The 20,795-nt window shown below is 39.4% G+C and overlaps 1 protein-coding gene across 1 annotated transcript in view; it reads left to right on the plus strand.

The window, feature by feature from the left end:
- The window catches only part of ANK3 (ankyrin 3), a 210,247-nt gene that overhangs the window by 54,080 nt on the left and 135,372 nt on the right, over positions 1-20,795 (plus strand). The window contains exons 2-7 of the mRNA XM_059821466.1: positions 6,606-6,707; positions 7,161-7,259; positions 7,645-7,743; positions 12,726-12,824; positions 16,666-16,851; positions 18,655-18,753. Of these exons, the coding sequence (XP_059677449.1) occupies positions 6,606-6,707; positions 7,161-7,259; positions 7,645-7,743; positions 12,726-12,824; positions 16,666-16,851; positions 18,655-18,753 (684 nt within the window). The remainder of the gene's footprint in view (positions 1-6,605; positions 6,708-7,160; positions 7,260-7,644; positions 7,744-12,725; positions 12,825-16,665; positions 16,852-18,654; positions 18,754-20,795) is intronic.

The following is a 20,795-nucleotide window of genomic DNA, read 5'->3' on the forward strand; positions in this document are numbered from 1 at the left end:
CTTAAATGTGTGATTTTCAGGAAATATTTTATTTTCTCTATAAGCATGTTAGGACTGACTACTGTACAGCAATAGAGCCTCAGTTGTTGCAAACACAGTTGATTATAGATTCACATGCAATTTTTGCAGAAATACGAGGTGTGTTTTAGTCTCCGCTGGTGTGACCAAGAAGAGGGGTTTCACACAGCCTGAAACCAGTGTAGTTTTTAACTTGCGGAAAACATATAGTTACATAGTTGAAATAATAGGGCCAGTTACAGGGACATTCCAAATAATACTTTTGGCTACATTATCATGCACAATACAATAATATGATCAAAGTTGATGGTTAAATTGCATGATAGGGCAAACAATTAGAGGGATTTGTTTAGTTTTTGACCAGTAATTAAATAATTTCTCATTCTGCAATCATATTCAAATTAGCTGGCCTTCCCCAGCCAAAAGGTGTTTCCTTTGAATTGTCAGGCAGTAGGAATGGAGCTTTTCCAGTTGCCCTGTGGTTGTGTTTAGGGCTGTGATCCCGAAAGCATCTCTCTGAAGGATAGTTAACAGCAGAACTGCAGACAGCAGTTGGCCCCAGGCTGTCACGTTCTTATCAGAAGAAAACACGTATGGTAGTATGGTATGTAAAGCGTGAGTTTGCACAAAGACGACCATCTTCTCATCTGGTGCAACCGGCTCCCTGTCTAATAAAGAAGGTACAAGTGAAATTTTTTAATACAGATTTAGTTATGAGGTAGTACGGAGATACAAAGGATACAACCACTTGGAGGGTGGATGAAGAGTCTCCCTAAGAAAATTATATGGCTGGTTTATTTCACGTGGTTCAGACATTACTGTTAACTGGCCAGTATAGTTTATTTTAAATAAAATTTCATCCCTTACCAAGTGAGTGTAACATATTTGCTTGGAGTAAAATTCTAAATTAACATAGGACCAAAATCTAAGAATTGCCAAGGACCTCCAATTTCCAGTGTAGTGCTTAGTGTCCATCAGAGTTGAGCCTTACTGCAAAGAAAATGCCGTCAGTTGCAGTAAGCCAACCCTTATCAAAATAAGCAAAAATGTTATCATCTGTTTCCTCAGATCATCTCATGCTGCTGCAAGACTAGTTTTGTTGCGCACATTTCCAAATGGAAGTAACATAAGTTCATCCCTTAAAATGAGGTCATTGCCTCCCCCCACAACAAATGTTAGGCATGGTTAGCATCTTTTTGTTGGGACTCAAGCCAGAATGCATCCTGCTCCAGCACAATGGGAACCTGCTGGGGGTTTCCCTTCACAACAGCTACTGTTAAAGACGGAGTGAAAAACAAAACCCTGCTCCCAATGTGAAAAAAAAGACTGGATTTTTAATCTGAAAAAGAAGCCACTGTAAGCAGAACACAAAGGAAAGAGAGATGAGTGTAATAAAAATACCATCGGGGTGGGGGAGTGGGGGGGCCTGTGCATGTTGAAAATAATGGCTTTGCACTTTTGGGGGTTCACTAAGTAATACATATTCTCTGTTTTCTGAGAGGACCCTCTCTAGTCTTATGGAAAAACCAGGCCAGACCCTGGGTTGACAGTCAGTGCTAATTCCCTTAGTTTTTGTCTTTACTCATGCTAAATAGTCTCTTATTTCACTGGGAGCACTTGGAGAAAAAGATAGTGAATATGTATGTGCTAGCGTGAATCAGCATCAGCATTTTCTGTTTTAAAATGGAGGCTTAAGATAATATCCAAGTGACTTAGGAGTTAGTCTTTCCTGTAATAGAAATGTTTTTAATTCACAGTGGCTTTTCTTCAAAATGGGGAGGCGGTTCTTGGGTCTTACCCCTGCATGTCACAGGCTCTGCCATCCATTATGTGGCAGGACGAGAGGACCTTACAGTAAAGAAGGGTTGGGAAATGGAGTACTGCTACCAGCACGGCTTATCCAGCCTCAGCCCTTTCCAGAGATGTCTCTGGGATGAAGGCTGTTGAAATGAGCTCCAGGCTGGAAAACCTGTTGTGAGCTGCATGCAGCCCACAGTCTGCAAGCTCATCAGCCTGCTTTACATTAGAGAATTGAATTTTTATAGCCTACTACATTAAAGGGGAATACATAAATTTAAAAGAAATACACATTGCATAAAAACTGCATTCGTTAGTCAATCATCTGCATTTACGCATCTCTTAAAGCTAGAAATAGTCCCTTTTTCTTCCAAGAAAGTACAGGAGGAGTGGGGAGAAGTCATGCCATCTGTGAAGAAAAAGCTTAGTATTACGCACGCATCAGTACTGATACTCTCATAAATCCATTGTTTATGAAATATTGTCTGAATAGCCATTCCAGAACTAAACACTGTGCACAGGATCTGAAGTCTGTCTCTCCAAGAATTAAAATACTTGTAAGAATCTTGATTTTTAATTTGAGTCTGGATATAGAGATTGAAAAGGCAGCATCCCCAGGGAGCGCAAGAGGGGAGCAGGGAAAGGCTTCGGGGACACAGCCTGACAGGAATCCTGTGCAAACACACAGGAAGGGCTGCGATCTTTGTGGCTGACTGCAAGAACATCTAAGATTCAGGGTGCTTTGATGTATGTCACATGCCTGTTGTTCTGCTGATATTTGTCAAGACAGTGGAGAATCAAAAGCCAATTTTCATCTTCATTTTATGTTGGTATTGATTAAAAAAAAAAAAGGAAACAAACAAAGGGATCTGAATAGATTGCTAGCATACAGGATGCCTCTCTCAGGAATATTGCTGTTTAAGTAATTAGTATTGGAGAAAATTTTTATTAGGTCTGTTAAAGGAATGTCCTGAAGACATGCCATCTGCGTGGGGTTCGTCTTTGGGACACCAGCTTGCGTGGAAGGTGGAAGTGGGTATATTGAGAATAGTTACCTGCAGAGGGAGCACTTACCTGCGCGGGTGTCCTGAGCAATGGTTGGAAACCTAAAATCCTTTTTTCCCCTACTATGTTTTTTTAATGCATTTAATATAACAGGTCCTTAATCAGTCTTTGACATGGGCTTCCAGGCACGATGGCAGTCCAGATAAATAATTATTAACATTATCGTTATGCTTGTTTGATCTTTTAAATCCTTCAGTGATTTGAGCCTGGGCTCTGATGCTGCTCCTGTCTGTGCAATACAGAGGCAATTACAGGCTCTATCAGGGACTCCAAGAGGCTTTGTTTTAAACAAACCGGTGCCAATTGGAAATGACATTATTCTACTCTATCGTGGTATTTAAAAAAAAAAATGAATTTAGGCTTAAAATAGAAATGTAAAGTTGAGAACATTTTAGGTTCAGAAATATGAAAGTTTTGGTTTGATGTTTTGGATCAATTTTTACTGACCCCTATGCTTAGCTTTTGTAAAAGTTGGATAGCATTCCTTGTTCTTCTGGGTTTTGGAAGTGGAATGTCTTAAAAACAAGGGTATTCAAGGCATTTTGCAAGGTAGAAAAAGCTTTTTCAAGCTATTCTCTATCTGAGCAGGTCTGAAGTAATGCCTTAGTCATAGGGAAAGTGGAAGCTGGCAATGCTACTTTTAGAGAGGCTGGAATTGCTTTGGGTTTCCAAAGATGCTGGCTCTCTTTTCTCTCTGATGTTATTGCTTGTTTGTGCTTATGGCAGAGACCGTAATAGGTGGAGAGAATCCCAGAAGCCCTGATGAACTTTTTGCACAATTGTACAACCTCAGTCTGTTATCCCTCTGTGTAAATCTCAAAATTTCTGTGCATGGTGGCCCAGAAAGGGTGACTTAACCAGCCTGAGGTGAGTTAACCCAGTCTGAGGGCTTGGGAGCTTTAGCCAAGGTCAGAAGAAAAGGTTTTCTGCTTTCTCAGTGCACAGGGATGTGTTGCACACCCTGGCTGCTAGGGCAGCTTATGCAGTTTCACATCCTAGCTCACATGTTCAAGTAACTGGAAACCAGTAAGGTGGAAACTGGAAGTATCAACTCAGATCAGCTAAAGTGTGGGGTAGTTTGTGCTATCCTCAGCGTGCTGTTAAATGGCAGCTTCTCTGGGTGCTTCCTAGTTGTCCTTGTAGTGCCTGCACGTGTCGGCGCTGCTTTGTCTGTATGGTGCCCCTCATGCTGGGAGCCTGTCCCTGTCTGAGTGGCGAGAGTCCAGGCTGATAGGTGAGCGGGCCGCTGTGCCCAGCACCCCACCAGCAACCTGGCTGCTGGTGTCAGTGATGTTTCTGGACAGTTTGAGCAAAAGGAGTGAATTTCGAGCGCTGACTGGCAAAGGAGGACATGCTGTTTGCTTGAGGGATTTCAGGAATAGATTTGTGCATCACTTAGCAGCACCTGAGCTAGCTTGATATGAAACCTTTTTATACGACCCTAGGCTGGAAGTGTGACCTAACCTTTGCCCTTCCTCCCATTAGCAAGCAAGTGCTTCCAAGAGAAGTCCTTAAAAGACATAGGCATTGCTCTCCCTCTACAGTGAAATAGCAGTTAGCTGTTAATGTGAATATCAGCTATTTATCACATCTCCTGCCTCCCCCTGCCTCCATTTTGTTTGAGCAAATAGAAAGGTTTAAATGTTTCTGAGTATGAGCAGTGTTTCTTGTCTGGCGTGCATTACTATGACTGGCGGGAATTGATTTTTCCATAGCAAGCTTCTCTGGTGCATCCCTTCCCCACCCAGAAGCAGCTGTAAACAGCTGATGTTAATTATTGTCCACCTGCTGACTGTGCCAAACAGACATGCCATTACGCTGTGACAAAAAGGGCTCCCGGTCTATTAAGTCCTCCCTCATACCTTTGGTAATGCTGATAAAATGCTGACCTGTTTTTTATCCCAGTGGCTGCTGTTGCTAGGCACTGAGAAAATGACCTGTCTCCTGTAATAATCTGCATTGCACAGTTCAGATGATCTTCCAAATGAAAGTGTTTTACCACACCTCTCAAGGCAGCTATTCTTCTGCATAGCCTTTACAGTTCTGACCATGTAGTTTGTGGCAGCACCTTGTTTTTGATAAAGCCTAATTAAACATTGGTGTTTGGGGGCTGTTTTGTTGGAAGCACATCACAGAAGTTGATTTGTGATCAGTGTGGCATGCTTGGAAAATAATGATTAAGAGCAGGGAAGGTTGTAAGCTAGTAACTTACCATTGCAAAGTGGAACGCTGTATGTGCAAAACTTGGGAGAAAATGAAGAGTCTATAAGTAATGGCTCTCTCCTTGGAAAAGAAAGCTTGTTGTATTGAAAGTACTAGCAAAATAGTCTTGTAGCTTGTACTGGTACAAAGAAGAAAGCAGATGTCATGCTCACTTACCATTTTGCTGTCATTATGCCCAAGATTGCTTCATCCTGCACATAAAGGTGACTTCAGATGGGCTTGAAGCAATGCTTGAACAGAACATCCAGTTTGCAGCAGCTGCATTGATAGGAAAGGAGAAAAGTCTATAGTAAATCCAGAAAATGGAGAATGAAAAAAAAAATTATTTGAGCACTGGATAAGTAACTGAGCTTTGGTACCAGGGTGTTTTATATTTCTCCCAGCAGTTATTGCCTTTAATTTTTTCTCTGGAGGTAATTGTTGCACTCTTTTAAGAACCTTAAAAGATCACACAGCACTTAAAGTTGTAGTGATGTAAGGCTTTGATGAAATGATACTGAGGAAAAAAAAAGACAATTCCTGTTATACCAATGGAGAAGAGGGCACAAAAAATGTATTGACTGCCCAAGATGCCAGGGGAAGTTGCGGCACAGATAAATCAAAGATTATACAATTTGTCCCTCTTGAAAGCTAACCCAGTTCATTCCACTTGCTCCAAGGCAGGATCAGCATTATCTAAACCATCCATGGTGGGTATTTGCATAACTTGTTGTTAAAACCCTTTAGGGATGGGAATTACTTTCAGTGATATCTTTCATGACTTAACCGTCCTTTCTGTCATCCTTACATTCAAGCTGAAGTCATCATAAAGCAAATTTGCACAACTATCTTTACTTTTTTTCAGATTTTGCTTTAAAGTGCAGTTTAGATAATGGCACTGTACCCAGGGATTTCTGGCTACTTCACTGAATGTGGGCAGATATTGTAAATAAAATGTGCCATAAAATGAGGGAGGATGGAGAAAATAAAACAAAATGTAATCAGACATTAAATTTTAAAATGCCCTAATTTGTAGAACCATGTTTTTTCATTCAGGTAGTCCAGTCCTTCAGATTTTTTTAAATCTGTCACGTAAGATTTCACAGTACTGGTCTGGTCTGTTCAGCTTGGATATTAAAGGTGGTGTGGCACTTTTGGAAAGAGCAGAGTGGTTTCCATGGAGTCCTGTCCTGAGCCTCCCCGTGTTTGTCTTCTGTGCTGGGTACCAGATGTGTCCCTGGCTACTAGCCTTGCATGTTAGACAGTGCTGCACAATTCACATTTATATATTAAGTCAAATCTTGTGCTGCCTAGTCAGGCGGACAGCCTGTTTACACCGGAGGGAGTTTGCATAAGCAAGAAGGGCAGGATTTGACCCATATTTGATAAGGCAGTTTGGGATCCTTTCATGTCTAGTTAAACATATGTACAATGTGTTGTATCATTAGTAACTTGTTTGCCAGGGGAATGTATTTTTATACTGTGCTGTAATTTCTAATGGGACTTTTCCTTTTTTCTTGTAGTCTGACACAAATGCAAGTTACCTGAGAGCTGCTCGAGCTGGCAACTTGGAAAAGGCTCTTGACTACTTAAAAAGTGGAGTGGACATCAACATTTCAAATCAGGTTGAAGAATATTTTGATCAAATTTGCTGGATAAATACCTTTCTTACTATTTCTCGAATCTGCCTTTATATTTGCAGTTCATGTCAGTGATACTTATGTGGTTTTTTATGAGCCGTGTTTACATATTTTATCCAATAAAACTTTTATTTTTACCCCTTGCCAAGACATCATTTCAATTCCACTTGGAGAATGTTGTGCTATTTAACATTATCTTTCATTCCATTTGTTTTACATCAGATCATGGGACAGCACACAGAGCTTGAGACCCCAGAGCTAGTATGTCCTGACTTAATTCATACTCTTTCCTTGTAATCCAGTTCTTGTAAAGTTTACATAAGAATAGTATTTGGAAGCAGTCCTCTTGCTGGGATATAATAATTTGTCTCCTGGAAAACTTTTGCTAATCTTTCCCATTGCTTTTTTGTTTTTCCTTCTTTTTTTTTTTTTTATCAGAACGGGTTGAATGCTCTCCATCTCGCTTCCAAAGAAGGGCACGTAGAAGTTGTCTCTGAACTGATACAGCGAGGTGCCAGCGTGGATGCAGCGACAAAGGTCAGTCAGGTCTATCTCATTGTTCTCTTGTTCACATCGATGGCATGGGCACAAGGTGTTGGCCAACTGATTACGGACATTACTGAAGCAGTAATTGCCCATTTTCCCACTGGTGGAGTAGTCTCAATAATTGTTTAATAGAAACCTTTCAGATTATAGTGAATGTCACAGGTTACTAGGGATGTGATTTACTGAATAAATTATAGATCCAGGTCTTGGTTCTGTCCATATCTTCTAGAATAACTTACCTATTAGAAGCGTTCAGTAAGAGTATTTTATTGCAATAAATACTATATTTTAAAGTGGAACATATTCTTGATAGTATTATCATGTGTTCAAGCTCAAGTTTTGTATTCTTTTCAAATATCACTGTCTCTCATTTCAGAAAGGAAACACAGCATTGCACATAGCATCCCTCGCTGGACAAGCAGAAGTAGTCAAAGTGTTGGTTACAAATCGGGCCAACGTCAATGCACAGTCTCAGGTGAAGTAATATTTCTCCATTTGGTACTATCAAAAACTTTGCTGACATTAAAATCATTCTCCCCTCATAAACTATAGTATTAGTAAGTATATTTGGTAGACCTCATTGTATTAATGCTGGCTCTTGAAAATAGGGTTTGATAGCGTCAGTAAGATGAATGTAATCCTGTTAACATAAAAAAACCCATTCTTTTTTGGCTGTTCCACACACATAGGTAACCGGCAACAGGTGCAAGGACAAAGTTTAAACACACAGCTGCCATTTTATTACTGAAGCAGGTGTTTTAGTGAGTGTACAATTAAAACTTTAAATGTTTCCAGCTCTCCCCCTTCTGCTCTACCCCTTGCCAGGTGGTCAGAATGTACCAAGAGGCATCATGAACATATCAAGTCTTGTTTTCTCCCATAGGCATGCAGTGCAGTGAAATCGCACATTGTGTTCAGGTCTTTTCCCACATGAGATGTCAGCCATCAGTTGGGATTAACTCAGAGTTTCCCACCTCATTCATCAACAGAGAAAGCATAGAAATAACATCTCTGTTTTAAGTTGTCCAGAAGCCACACAGATGCACACCCCTGGACATGAAGAAAGTGGAGGCATATCCATGGGTGTTTGCAGGATACTCAAGTGGTTGTGTAACAGGCAGAACAGCAAAGCATTTACCCTTCAGCCATAGATCTGCCCTCCAGTGTCCTGTGAGCTGTCAGTTGTTACAGAGTCAGAAGAGGTACTGATAGAACAGGAGAGCGGGAGAGAACTTGTTCAAAGGAAAGGGATCCTGTTTCATGTAGTTCAGTGTCTCAGCCTTAATAGAGCTCATCCCCTTTCCTTGTACAAGGAAGTACTGCAAGCATATGCAAATATTTTAAGTTTGGTCAAGTCCTTTGAATTAATATTTAGGTCAATTATAGAAAAATTGAGATAAGGGAAAACAGTGCTGGTGTTAAGAGCAAAGCAGCAAAATGAAACAGAGAAAGACTCTGTCTCAAAAAATGCATAAACCACAGATTGTTGAAAGCCGAGTGACTGTGCCATAGGAGGTGTCCCTGCATGCCTGCCCCATTCCTGTTCTCCCTGCTCAGGGGCTGGCTTGCAGGCAGTGTCAGAGAAAGGGATGGTCTTCTCATCTGGCTTAGTATTGCCATTCTTCTGTATTATAAAGATGTAGGCATGATAGAAAATGTTTGTTAAAAAGGGAAATTTTAAAATGTATGTTTTAAAGAAATGTGGGGGGTTTTTTTAATGATCTCAAATAATATGAACAAAATGTTTAATAGAATCTATTTCACGATTGTTAGTTATTTGTGATCTGTATTTCATGTTTCCTTCACCTGGGCAAAGAAAATAGGGTACTCAGTTCTCCTTTCTTACTCTTTTATACTAGCTAGATACAGCAATATTTGGTTTCAGGCACCATATAATTTGAATTTAAAGAGAACAACAACAACAAAAAGTAGTTTTAAGTAAAATCTATGACTGCTAAGTAAAACAAAGCAGAAATATTTCCAGTGGTTTTCCAGTTACAAAAATTAAGATGGCTTTGAAAGGCTCTTTTCTGCTTGTGTTTGAGAACTTGTGTATTCAGCCCTGAAACTAAAAATAATCTGAGATTGTAAACATCTTATATAACTGCATTGTCCATACACCCTAAGGTTTTGCCACATGCTAGCCTTATTTGCTAACATATGTGAATTCAAAATTTTATTTTTTTTTCCCCCTGGTATGGATACCTTTGTCTTTGCTTGAGAGACATGTATATTGGCCATTCCTCACCAATACCTGGCAGTGAGATACCCTAGTTGGGATTAGTCTTTCTGGGAGGTCCCTGGAGCTCCCTGTTACTAAACTGCCATTTGGACCAGCTTTGTCCATGGGACTGAGAATTACTTGAGCCTTCCTAAAGTTTAGGATAAAGTTCTGCTGCATTTGGCGTACTCACAGAGAGACGACCCAAAGATTTGTTTTGTTTTGTTTTGTTTTTCTTTTTGATGCTGACCCTGTTTTCTGTCAGTTTGGCTTTATTGCCTCTTCCCTTGAAGGTAACAGCTCTAGCCTGTTGACAGCGCCAGTGTTAAGAATGTAAGGCCTCTTTAACCAAATCTTCCTGTACTTAAAAAAAAAAAAAAAAAGAAAAGTTAATTTTTACTGAGTCTGAATTTTGTACCTCTTCTAAGGGCTATTTATTACTATTGAAGACCAAATGCTTTCCTTAAGCTTGTAGCTCTCTGGCAATTTCAGCCCCTTTTTAAAGAGAGAAGAAAAAGCGAAGTATGGGGGGAAAGATGTTGAATACCCTACAGTAATTTAACACAGAAGAAAAGGTTCTGCTCTGCCTCCAAATGCTGATAATACTTGGTTCTGAGAATTTTTGCCTATTAATTATTTTCTGAAACTAATAATTAGGAAGTGTTTCCTGCTTCCTTTCTAAATGCAAATGTTTGAAACTAAAAAAATTAATCTTTGTTTCCAGCTGAGTTAGTAAATAGATATTGAGTATGCCATGAAATGATAGGGAAAAATGCCGGACTCTGCTGTTCACTATAATAATAAACTGTAATGTGACATATTAGGTACCTTAGCAAGCGCTTTCTAATGTATTTCGTTAAGGAGAATTTTAATTGTACGGTAACTAAACTGTTAGGCCTTGGTTCTGGAGAGTGCATTATCACATTGCTACCTTTAGGCTTTGGCTCTGGTAGGACTTCAGCACCTGCTTTATGCTTGTAGCAATGCTTTTCTGAATAGAGACTAAATTATCAAAATAGTGCAACAGCAACAGACCTTGCAGCCTGTGCAAGCCTTGTAAACATGTGGCTTCACAGCTGCTCAGTGTCTTGTTGATGGTAAAGTTCTTCTTGGATCAAACATCCAGTTCATGCCATTTCCTCTCCAACTGTCCTTTCTTCTGACCTCGTATTTGTCTCTGCTGCCAGTGAAGCCTGCATGCTCAGCCGCAGGTCACCTGCGCTCTCCTGCATGCTCTGTGTTGGATGGGTGCCATGCAACTCTGCCCCATTGCTGTGACAGTCAGATGACTCTCAGCTGTTTTTGCCATGGCTACTATAACTCAGCCAAAATTCACTGCTATACCTCTTAGGCTATGTTTTCCCTTCATCTCTCCAGAGCCCAGAATGTCAATGTTTTTTTCTTTGATGCAAATATATGGCCAAACTCTTCTTGGCTCATCTCTGTTTGGCTCCCTTGGTTTCATGCAAAATCTAGGTCAGTGTCCTTTGTAACTGTTCTAGCCAAATTGCTGAGCTGCTCCCCATGCACCTTTCAGCCTGCCTAAATGTGTGCCCTGGCCATGTTGCAGATGTGAGAGTGCTGATACTCTCAGCCAAACCCAGTCATATAGGAGCACTTCCTTAACTTTTCTGTTATTTAAGCCAGATGAAATCTCTCTTCTGTTTTAGCTGTTATTTTTAACTAGCTCTTACGTCCTATTTTATTTTGTATTTCCTTTCCTCCTTGTCCTCCCCACACTCTGGAGTAATCACCAGAAGTGGTGTGGTAGAGCAAGAGGTCTGGGGGGATCTTAGCAGGGAGCCGTTGAAGAGGGAAGCTGCTGCCCCCATTGCAGCTGATTCTGTGTGAAGTTTATTTAAGAGAAGTCTGAGGTTCACAGAAACCCCAATGCCATGAGATCTGGAAAATCGTGAGCAGACAGACAAGGCCTTAACAGAGCCCACTGAAACCTCAGTGACCTCCTGGCCGAAATGTTTAATGGTGTCATCAACCATGCTGGTACCATAAGGAAAAGGAATCAGGCAAAATCTAGCAGTAATATGTCTGACAAAGAGTAATGCTGGAGTATGAAGGGTGAAAACATGTATCATGATAGATCAGAGCAGAAAGGGATTGTTGTTCTTATTGCTGATGCTGCTTTGGTTGCTTCAGCAGTATCAAACTGCTCAGTCAATAGTGTATGGATGTTTAAGTTGTTACTATAAAATGTATTTACCACTAGTTCATGATTCTGTTGGACTGAGGGGTATGCAGTGCTATGGGAAAGCCAAGCAATTTCAGGTGCAAATCAGCAACTTTTATCAATTCCTGTAGAGGCATATTGAACCCAGGACAGGTTTCATGATTTAATTTGCTGTTTTGGTTTTGTGAGTGATGTCAAAGCTGTGAATTTCAGAAATGCATAGAACAATAGGGAAAATATACATTGCCTTAATGTTAGTCCCCAAAAAATTAAATTCCTAAAAGACTGTGACCTATATACAGTTAAGGCAAAGACAAAAGCATTGACTGTAAGAGGAAAGCACTTGCCAAAGAATGAGTTAAGCTCTGCAGCCTCTAATACTTGTATTGTGTTGATTTAAATCACTCACTTAAGCGTAATTTGAGAAATGCTGTAATGTGGTCGGAATCACTGATAAACCTCTGTCACAAACTACTGAGAAACAAAGATCCTGAGATCTCCTGGTGCCTGAAATATGAAGGAGCTCAGTGACCACAAGCAGGCTATGCTCAGAAGGCAGGTCTTTGAGGAGACAAAAGACATAAGTAACCAGCACAAGCGAAAGAGAAATCAAAGCTAATGGAGAGAAGAGAAAAAAATTGGAAAGTATTCTGAAGAGCCATTGCCCTTGTTTTCACTACAGACTTGTATTGTATTTGCCTGTCCCATTTTGCATGTCCATTGCTGTGGCTGCATTTATTGAGAATCATAACTCATCTCTACCAAATGGTCTGTCCAGATTGGTTTTTAGTTGGACTTCACAACAAATGTAAAAGGAAGTATTCTCGCTTAGCTGTGGGACTTGTATCTGGTCACCTGAAAGATTCTACTGTGTCTTTTTAAATAATATTATCCTTCTCCTATCTTCACTTAAATTAGGGGAGATCACGCCATTAACTGGCATGTGAGCACGCAGTTTATTTGGTTTCCTCCTGATCTACCTGAGTTTGGTAGATCTGTGGTATGTATGAAACGTTTGTGGAGTGTTTACACTCTTGTTTTCCTATTTCAGAATGGTTTCACTCCACTGTACATGGCAGCCCAAGAAAACCACCTGGAGGTTGTTAAGTTTCTTCTTGACAATGGTGCCAGTCAAAGCCTTGCCACAGAGGTAAAAGTTTGAATTTCACATTTTATGAACAAAGTAAAATGCATTTCAGCAGTGATTCTTGCCAGCTTATGTCAAACTAGTCTTTTAAACACAAAATTAAAGACCAATAAAAAGTTCTTTCTACGAAGTGTGCTAATGAATACCAAGTTACTGGCTTTTCAGCAATTTAAACTGTCTCTTGCCATTTCTAAAATAAAAAATGACTTTAACTAGAAACAGTTCTAAAAATAGATGTGTTCTTAGTCATAACTGGTAATCTTTCAGGATAAGTGCTCAAACAGGGAAGCTGTGTGCATAATATAGAAGTTATCTGTGCTTTCATTAAAAATACTGAGTAATGCAGAGGGCAACCATAAAACAAGAACAACTGTTTGCCTACACTTTGGAGCCAGCCCTGGGATATCAGGGAAAACCCAGGGTTACCTAGTGCTTGCAGTATTTTCTAAACTGCATTTATTGCGATGTTGATGCCCTCTTTGTAGCACCCAGTTATCCCATCTGGTCTTGCAGTGATAATTTCAAGCTGACAGAGAGATACAAGGTCCATCTTTGAAAGTGTTCTGTGATCTTTCTAGAAGAACACTTTTTATTTTGTGCTTTAAAAAGTATTTCTAACTCAAATAAGGCAACCTGGAAGGAAAAAGAATAGCAGACATATGAATAGTCTTGAATGTACTCCATTGAGATACAGGTTTTTAATCTGATGAATTTTCAGTTGTCTTAATTCCAAGATTTTGCTACCAAAAAAAAAAAGTATTTCATTATGTGCTCTATCTAATATTTATTAAATTCTGATTGCTCTATCTGAACTGATTCCATGAAGGAAATAATGCTTATTTGAAAAAGTCCTACTTATTGCAAAATATGAAATGTAAAATTAGTTTATTGCACCACCAAGCCTTATAGTATCACTCTATAATGATGTATGTATGGAACCTTTTTCTTCTCTTCTGAAGTCAGCACTGTAAAAAATTAAGCACTAATGGATCAAAATTATGTTTTCAAAATCACTAGAAATTAGTTATAACTAGAGGTGTGCATCAGAAACTACTTTCTGGAAATGCTTAAAGATATGAAAGCCAAGAAGTACCAAAATGAAATATTTTAAAGCTGGAAAATTAATTGAAGCATTATAGTTTTCAGAACACTAATGTCTATTTCTTTGTAAAAACTTGGAAACAATTCACAAGACCCCTAGAGATGTACAAGAGACGTTTGAAAATATACTTGCCACTGTATGATATTCTGAAAACAGAAATTATTAAAATTATGCATGGGTACTTTGGTTCTTTTTCTTTGCTATTGTTTTTCCCTTGAGCATTGTATGTCAGTTTAGGTTGAGCTTTTCTCCAACTCAGCATGATGATAAGGTGCAATCTAATTTTATCCATGGAGGATTCCGTTGAAGATACCAGACTACAAAACGTTGTTGTCTTTATTGCCTTACTTGTTTGTGATAGTTGCTTATGGGTGCTTTTTTATTTTCTCTTGGTCCAAGTTTTCCTATAAATCTGATTTATCTTGGTCTTTGTAAGTGCAAAAGCCTTTGTTATTAAATGATTGCAACTTAGCTAAATATTCATTAAAAATAAAACTCTTTAGCAAAGGTGTTTTAATCTAAATAAAAAATAGAACCAGCTATTTACTTTAAATTGGTTTTAGTTTTTTGTGGTTTTGTTTTGTTTTTTTTTTTTTTTCTGGAGCAGGCTTTGCCTTATGTCTTAAAGTGCAGTTGCTAATTATAGTACTGACATCACGGTACTTGCTTGCAGTTGCTTTTTGTGGGTAGGCATCTTCAGAGAGCATGTGGTGGAAATGCGTTCTTGTCGGTGCTAATATTCTTGGTAGCATTTTGCTTGGCCATGGTACAGTGATCTCTGCACACACTGAAATGATGGGCGACTCTCATCAGAGTTAGGAAATTGGGGGTATAGGGGATGGCAGCTGTTCTGGAGTTGAAAGGAAGTGCTCCCTCCCATTTGTCCACTCCCTTTTCCCTAAGGAAAGGAGAAAATGTTTTCCTAGGAATTTTTTTTTTTTATATATTATTGTTACCAGCATTTTTAGCAGAAGAGAAAGCCTGATGAGGAAAGACATTGTAGATAGCTAAACCACTTTTCTTTGTGAAGTGGCTGACTGTGCCACTGCCGCCGGCTGTATAAATAGACTGGGAAGCGAATATCTCCGGGTCACTAAGGCACGAGCTGTCACACTCAAGGTTTCTCCAGGCAGGAGCCTCCATTTCTTCAGGTACTGTGTAGCTATATTGCCAGAGCCCTCTTGTGGGGATGCTCATGGAGATTTTTGACCGTCAGAGCTACACAGCATTTTTCACACCATGTGCCAGCAGTCTGAGACTGCGCGGTTGTTTCACCCCAGGAGCCACCAACGGCCTGGAACTGCAGCCCAGAGCCCTGTCCCATTGCTGGAGGATGCTGAGCTGGAGGCAAAGGAGAAGGCTGTGGTTAAATGAGTTACAAAAAAAATTCATGGGGGGAAAAAAAAAGCTTGTTAGGACCCAAGGAATTTCAGTGGTGTGGTGTTTTTTTTTGTTTCCTCCAAAATTTTGAAAAAAAAATGCTCTTTTCAGAACTCCTCCTGTTTCTTCTCCTAAATTAGGGTGCTCTTTGTTTGGGAAGCCAGAGAGAGAAAATCCTTATTGAAAACGTTACTTTTAGTTCCAAAAGTTAAAAAGTTAACACTTGAACTCTGCACATTTGACATAGTGTGAGGATCTCCATTCTTCTGTGTCATAGCTGCACTTTTATTTCACACTTACACAGTTTCACCATGACAGATGTAGTTGAAAATTGAAAGAATGTGTTTACCTACTAAACTGTAGTGAAGTTTGGTAATACAAGCTTTGGATATATTGATAGAGAGTCAAATGTAATTAATAAATATCCCAAGTAGAGTAATTTGCATTTGTGATTTATGGGTATTATCTTGGGCAAAGCTGAATGTGTTCCTGGATTGGAATGCTACTTAAATGTTTGGGAAGGAGCAGAATCTAAATGATGACTCTTTCATTCTTTATTTTTCTAAGAATCTATGAAAATAAAATTGTAAAAATATCTCAGACTGTACTTTTCGTGTGTTTGAGGAATCCACTCTAAAATCTGTTAAACAAAAATCTTCTATTTTTCAGGTACCTTATTCTGCACTACTTTAGTTGGCTATTTGCTAGCCTGAAAGGAAATAATGTCTGTTTGTAAGAGGATTGTCCATTGCATATATATAAATTGTCATAAATGGAAGTTGTAGCAAAATAATTGGTATATTGGGACAATGTGGTATTCCTATTCAAATATTATTAGATTTTAAATGCGCGTATAAAACGTATCAGAGGATAGAGCTGAAGTGTTGGTTTGGGGTTTTTTTCCTTAAAAAACATAGATTATAACCTGTAGCTGGGGGGGTGTATGGATGATAATTTGCTATGGAGACATCATTAACAATTGTAATTTAAATATTTCAGCTTGTTATACTTTTTTATGATTATACATTTTATTATACATGTACTTTATTTATGTAACTGTTAATTCATGAGTAATTTCACACGTTTTTTCGTAAGTCTCGGTCATATTTGTTTGCTTGTGTCTTATAATTTTACATTTAAGTCTGGAGTGCTAGGAAGGTGCTTTGAGCATTTGGGACCTAGTTCACCAACACTTTACTCCAATTTCAGTGTCATTGCAGGGTACTTTTAATTTGCACCATGTTACACTTTACATTTGAAATTGAGCCAGTAGTGTTACTAATGCTGAGATCTCTTCCCTTCCCCTTTCCGCCCCCTGGAAAGCTTAGAACATGTGTTGAGAGTCCCCATTGTATGTTGCAGGATGGTTTCACGCCTTTGGCAGTAGCTTTGCAGCAAGGTCACGACCAGGTGGTTTCACTGCTGCTTGAAAATGATACAAAGGGAAAAGTCCGTCTTCCTGCCCTTCACATCGCTGCTCGCAAGGATGATACGAAGGCAGCGGCTCTGCTCCTGCAGAATGACCACAATGCTGATGTGGAGTCAAAGGTCAGTTGTAAAAAGAAAAAAGGTTTGGTGCTATTAAGTGCTGACCACATGTACTACAGCCAGTGAAGATCTCCCTTAGTGTGAGGTATTTTGCTGCAGAGTTACACATAACTTTCTCCTATAGTGTGTGATTAAGAATAACGTTTCATTTGCTTCCTTTGCTTCTTTCTCCCCCATTCCCTTTTTGTTTAAATCAGGGTTAATATCTCCTGTAGAAACTTTGCAAATGGAAAATAATAAGCAAAATATTATCAGAATTATTCTCTTGGGAATGAAAGCCACTCCTGCAGTGGTGTGTGCTATAGATATTGTACAATTAAGTAATTTGATTAGTTGTTTGTGCAATTGCTACTTTAAGAACTTGGGTAAACATGTAACAATTAACATTCAAAATACTCGATCATTCAGCTTCCATTCAGTCGAGCTTCCTTTGTGTGCCGATTGTGCTGTCATCTGAGCTGCCATGCCATGTAGCAATCATGAAGCTTTTTGCATCCATATCACCAGTGGTGAACTAACCGTTCATTTTTTCCCCCTCTTTGCTTCCAAATGTGTTAACCTAGATGATGGTGAATAGAACAACAGAGGTATATATAAATATATATATGCATCATCACTCCTCCATGACTTAGTGCTGCTGCATCATTTCTTCCTCCTCCTTTTTGCATTGCCTTTATAGGATAGATACCTGCTTTAGATGAAATGAAGTAGCATGTGCTAGAGAAGACTGTAGTTTAGATACCAGGGCTTTCTGCAGCTGAAACTAGGGTTTAAAAGTAAGAGTAAGCATTCTTGGGAACTAACTGCCATCATAAAAGAGCCATATTATGTAAGATGGAGTTTTCAGGGATTCTCATGGAGCATATGTTTATCAGATGTGTTAAGAGCTGCAGACAACCCTGTCATGTTGTGCATCCAGGTCTGATTTTAGGCTTCTGCATGACACTTACCTTGATGGTGTCAGCAAATAAAATGATCTGAGAGTGGTTTTATACCTGCAAAACTCCGAAAGCAAGGCAGTGGCAGCTAGCATGGCTTGCTAACAATTTAGAATTGCATCTAGTTCCCATAAGGTTTCATACTTTGCAGGACTGATGGAATTGCTGCATGTTTTAGCATTATTTTAAAAGGAAGTAAAACTATTTAAATATGAAAAAAAGTTGCTGAAGTAATTTTATCAGTAAGGCATCTTCTAATTAGGGTGGTAACTCATGGTGTCTAAACACAACCCAGTGTGATTGCTCACAGTGGGAGACTGATCTTTATGGTACTAACCCTTGGAAAAAAAAAATTCCATATTAATAACTTAAAATCATCTTTGATGTTGTTTTCATTTGCATCTACTTTGAATTTATAAAAAACAGTTAGCAAGTATCATTAAATGACTTGTATCTGAACTTCTGCAAAGAAGCTCTAAGAGATTTAACTTGCCAGACTAACATAATACTGACAACAACTAGATATTTCTAGTTAGAAATTAATTTCTTATAAAAGGCAGATCATTGCTTTAATACTTAAATGTTTTGCTGTTGTTTTTCTGGAGTAACTGAAAGTTTTATCCTACTTCTGGTCTTCTAGAATAATTATGTTAATTTTTTTCCCTCCTGCATAGCAATATGATTTTATTTAGACTCTCTGAGAGTCTGTAAATAAACGTCAGTGAATGAAAACTAGTACAGAATTGGAATGGTGACTTGCAGCAGACTCCTATTACTAGCTTTTGTCAGTGATGTGATACAAATTTTGGAGTACCAATGAGATATAAAAAAATAAGTATCTATTGGTTTTGTTTTGTTTTTCCAGAGTGGGTTCACTCCCCTCCACATAGCTGCTCACTATGGAAATATCAATGTAGCTACATTGCTGTTAAATCGGGGTGCTGCTGTGGACTTCACTGCAAGGGTAAGTGTGAAATCTTAGTTATGCTTAGTTTGCTTAATCATCACTTTGAAACACTTTTTCCACAAAGGTGTGGAAAGGTACATTGCTCTTGCCAGCTGGGAGGCCTGGCCTGACTGCTCTTGTTCTGTTGCCATACAATGTAAAGGGGGTTTCCCTGGGCTGCTGAACTGAACCTGAGCTCTAGTCCTCACGTTTGAAAACTTCTGTTTTAATCAAAAAGAGCTGCTATTTTCATAGCTCCAGTGTTGCAAAAGGTAGGCTGGGATTCAGTGAGATGCATGCTTCCACCTATAGCTTTAGCATACGGCAGGAGTGTTGTCTCTGTTGAATTGTCCTCAATATGCAGTTGTTTCCAGTGAACATGAAGTGCAGGTGTACTGGTGAATAAAGCAGCTGTGCCTTCATTGCATATGTGAGAGTCAGATGATGCATAAAGGAGATCTGAGAAACTGGAGAGGTAAAAAATGAAATGAGTTACAGAAATGGAGAGTCGATAATGGGAGCTGTATGGCATAAGCCGTGGTAGAGTGGGGGAACTAACCCTCCTGACCCTGTAAGTTGTGCACCAAAGTCACAATACAGCCTAGGGAGTGACAGGGTAGGTCCTCAGATGTATGAAATGGGATCGGGAGCCAGGAGGCAAATGGTATGGGCTTTCCCAGTGTCCCCTTGGTTCACTCTGGGCTGGGTGGGGAGAAGCTGACTGGTGGCTTCAGCTGCTCCTTCTTGCTTGGGGAGTGGATCCATCCTCCCACAGGCAGCTGGTCTGCTCTGTGAGCCTGGTGCCAGCAGGTCCTCATCTCACAGCCTGGGCCAAAGTTTGACCATATCTGCTGTCAAGGGTCAGGTCTGTCGGAAGATCAAAGAGGAATGTTAGAATGAAGGAATGTGGTCAGGGTAGGGAGGATGTGGGAACAACAAAATGTAAGCAGGAGAAGTGTAAAGGACAGAAAATGACAGAGGGAAGTTATACAGAGTTGGAAGAGCTGGAAAATAAAGAAATGTATATGGACAGGGATACAGCAATATGAAGGATAAGGAAAGAGATTGTGCCAGGCTTGAGACCAGAGACAAAAGAAAGGCAAATGCAGAGGTAACACAAAATTTAATGAGCCAGGATGGAGGGCTAGAGAATGGTGGAGCAGAGAGGATGTGGGCGGAAAGCTGAGTAGGTGCCATGAGAGTATGCAAGGCTTTAAGAAGGGAAAAGCAGGGAGAGTGATTAGGGACATACAGATAAATAGAAAAGGGGCTAACATTCAAAATAGCTCAGTATTGGAAAATGCTGGAGTTAGAACTTCCTACTGAAATTCTTAAAAAAAAAATTGGTTGCTCATTAGCTTCTTCAGTAATGGCTTGGGCTGTGTGAATAAGAGGATGCCTATGGAATTTCTGCTGACACACAGCCAGGAAGGGTTGTCAGTACAGAAAGAGTGCAACAGAACATGGAAATGTGTTGAATTTCATAGTGGAAAACAGATCAAACTCTTGGCTAAAGAACACACCTATTTCTCCTGTTGGTTTCTCCAATAATCAACCAACCAAGAAAGAGGAGGACCTGTCTATATTAGTTTTCACTGGGTGGTGTGTGTGATATGGTTAAAAAAAAAAAAAAAAGCCCAAAAAAGCAAATGTGATTTCAGAAAAACCCAACCAAAAAATCCCACCAAACCAAAAAAAAACACCAAACCAAAACAAACTGAGGCTGTGCAAGAATTTGGCTCACCAAACCTTACTGAAGCAAAGCCAGGGAGGAGATGTCGTAGTGGTCCCTAGGACAACAGTGGAAGAAACCCAAGGGAGCAAGAGGCATTCAAACTGAAGATAAATGATGATGTAAGAGTAAATAGGTATAAACTGGCCATGAATAGATGTTGTCTAGAAATTTAGATATTGAATATTAAGTATTCATAATTCATATTATATAATTAATAATTGTTTAATAATTAATATTAAATACAAGTAATTAGATTCTGGAGCAACATTTCAATTAAAGTAGAAAAGGCAAAAAAACCCAATGTATATTCAAGATGACATTTATG

The sequence above is a fragment of the Gavia stellata genome, chromosome 9 (genome assembly GCF_030936135.1).
Source record: "Gavia stellata isolate bGavSte3 chromosome 9, bGavSte3.hap2, whole genome shotgun sequence".
Classification (NCBI taxonomy): domain Eukaryota; kingdom Metazoa; phylum Chordata; class Aves; order Gaviiformes; family Gaviidae; genus Gavia; species Gavia stellata.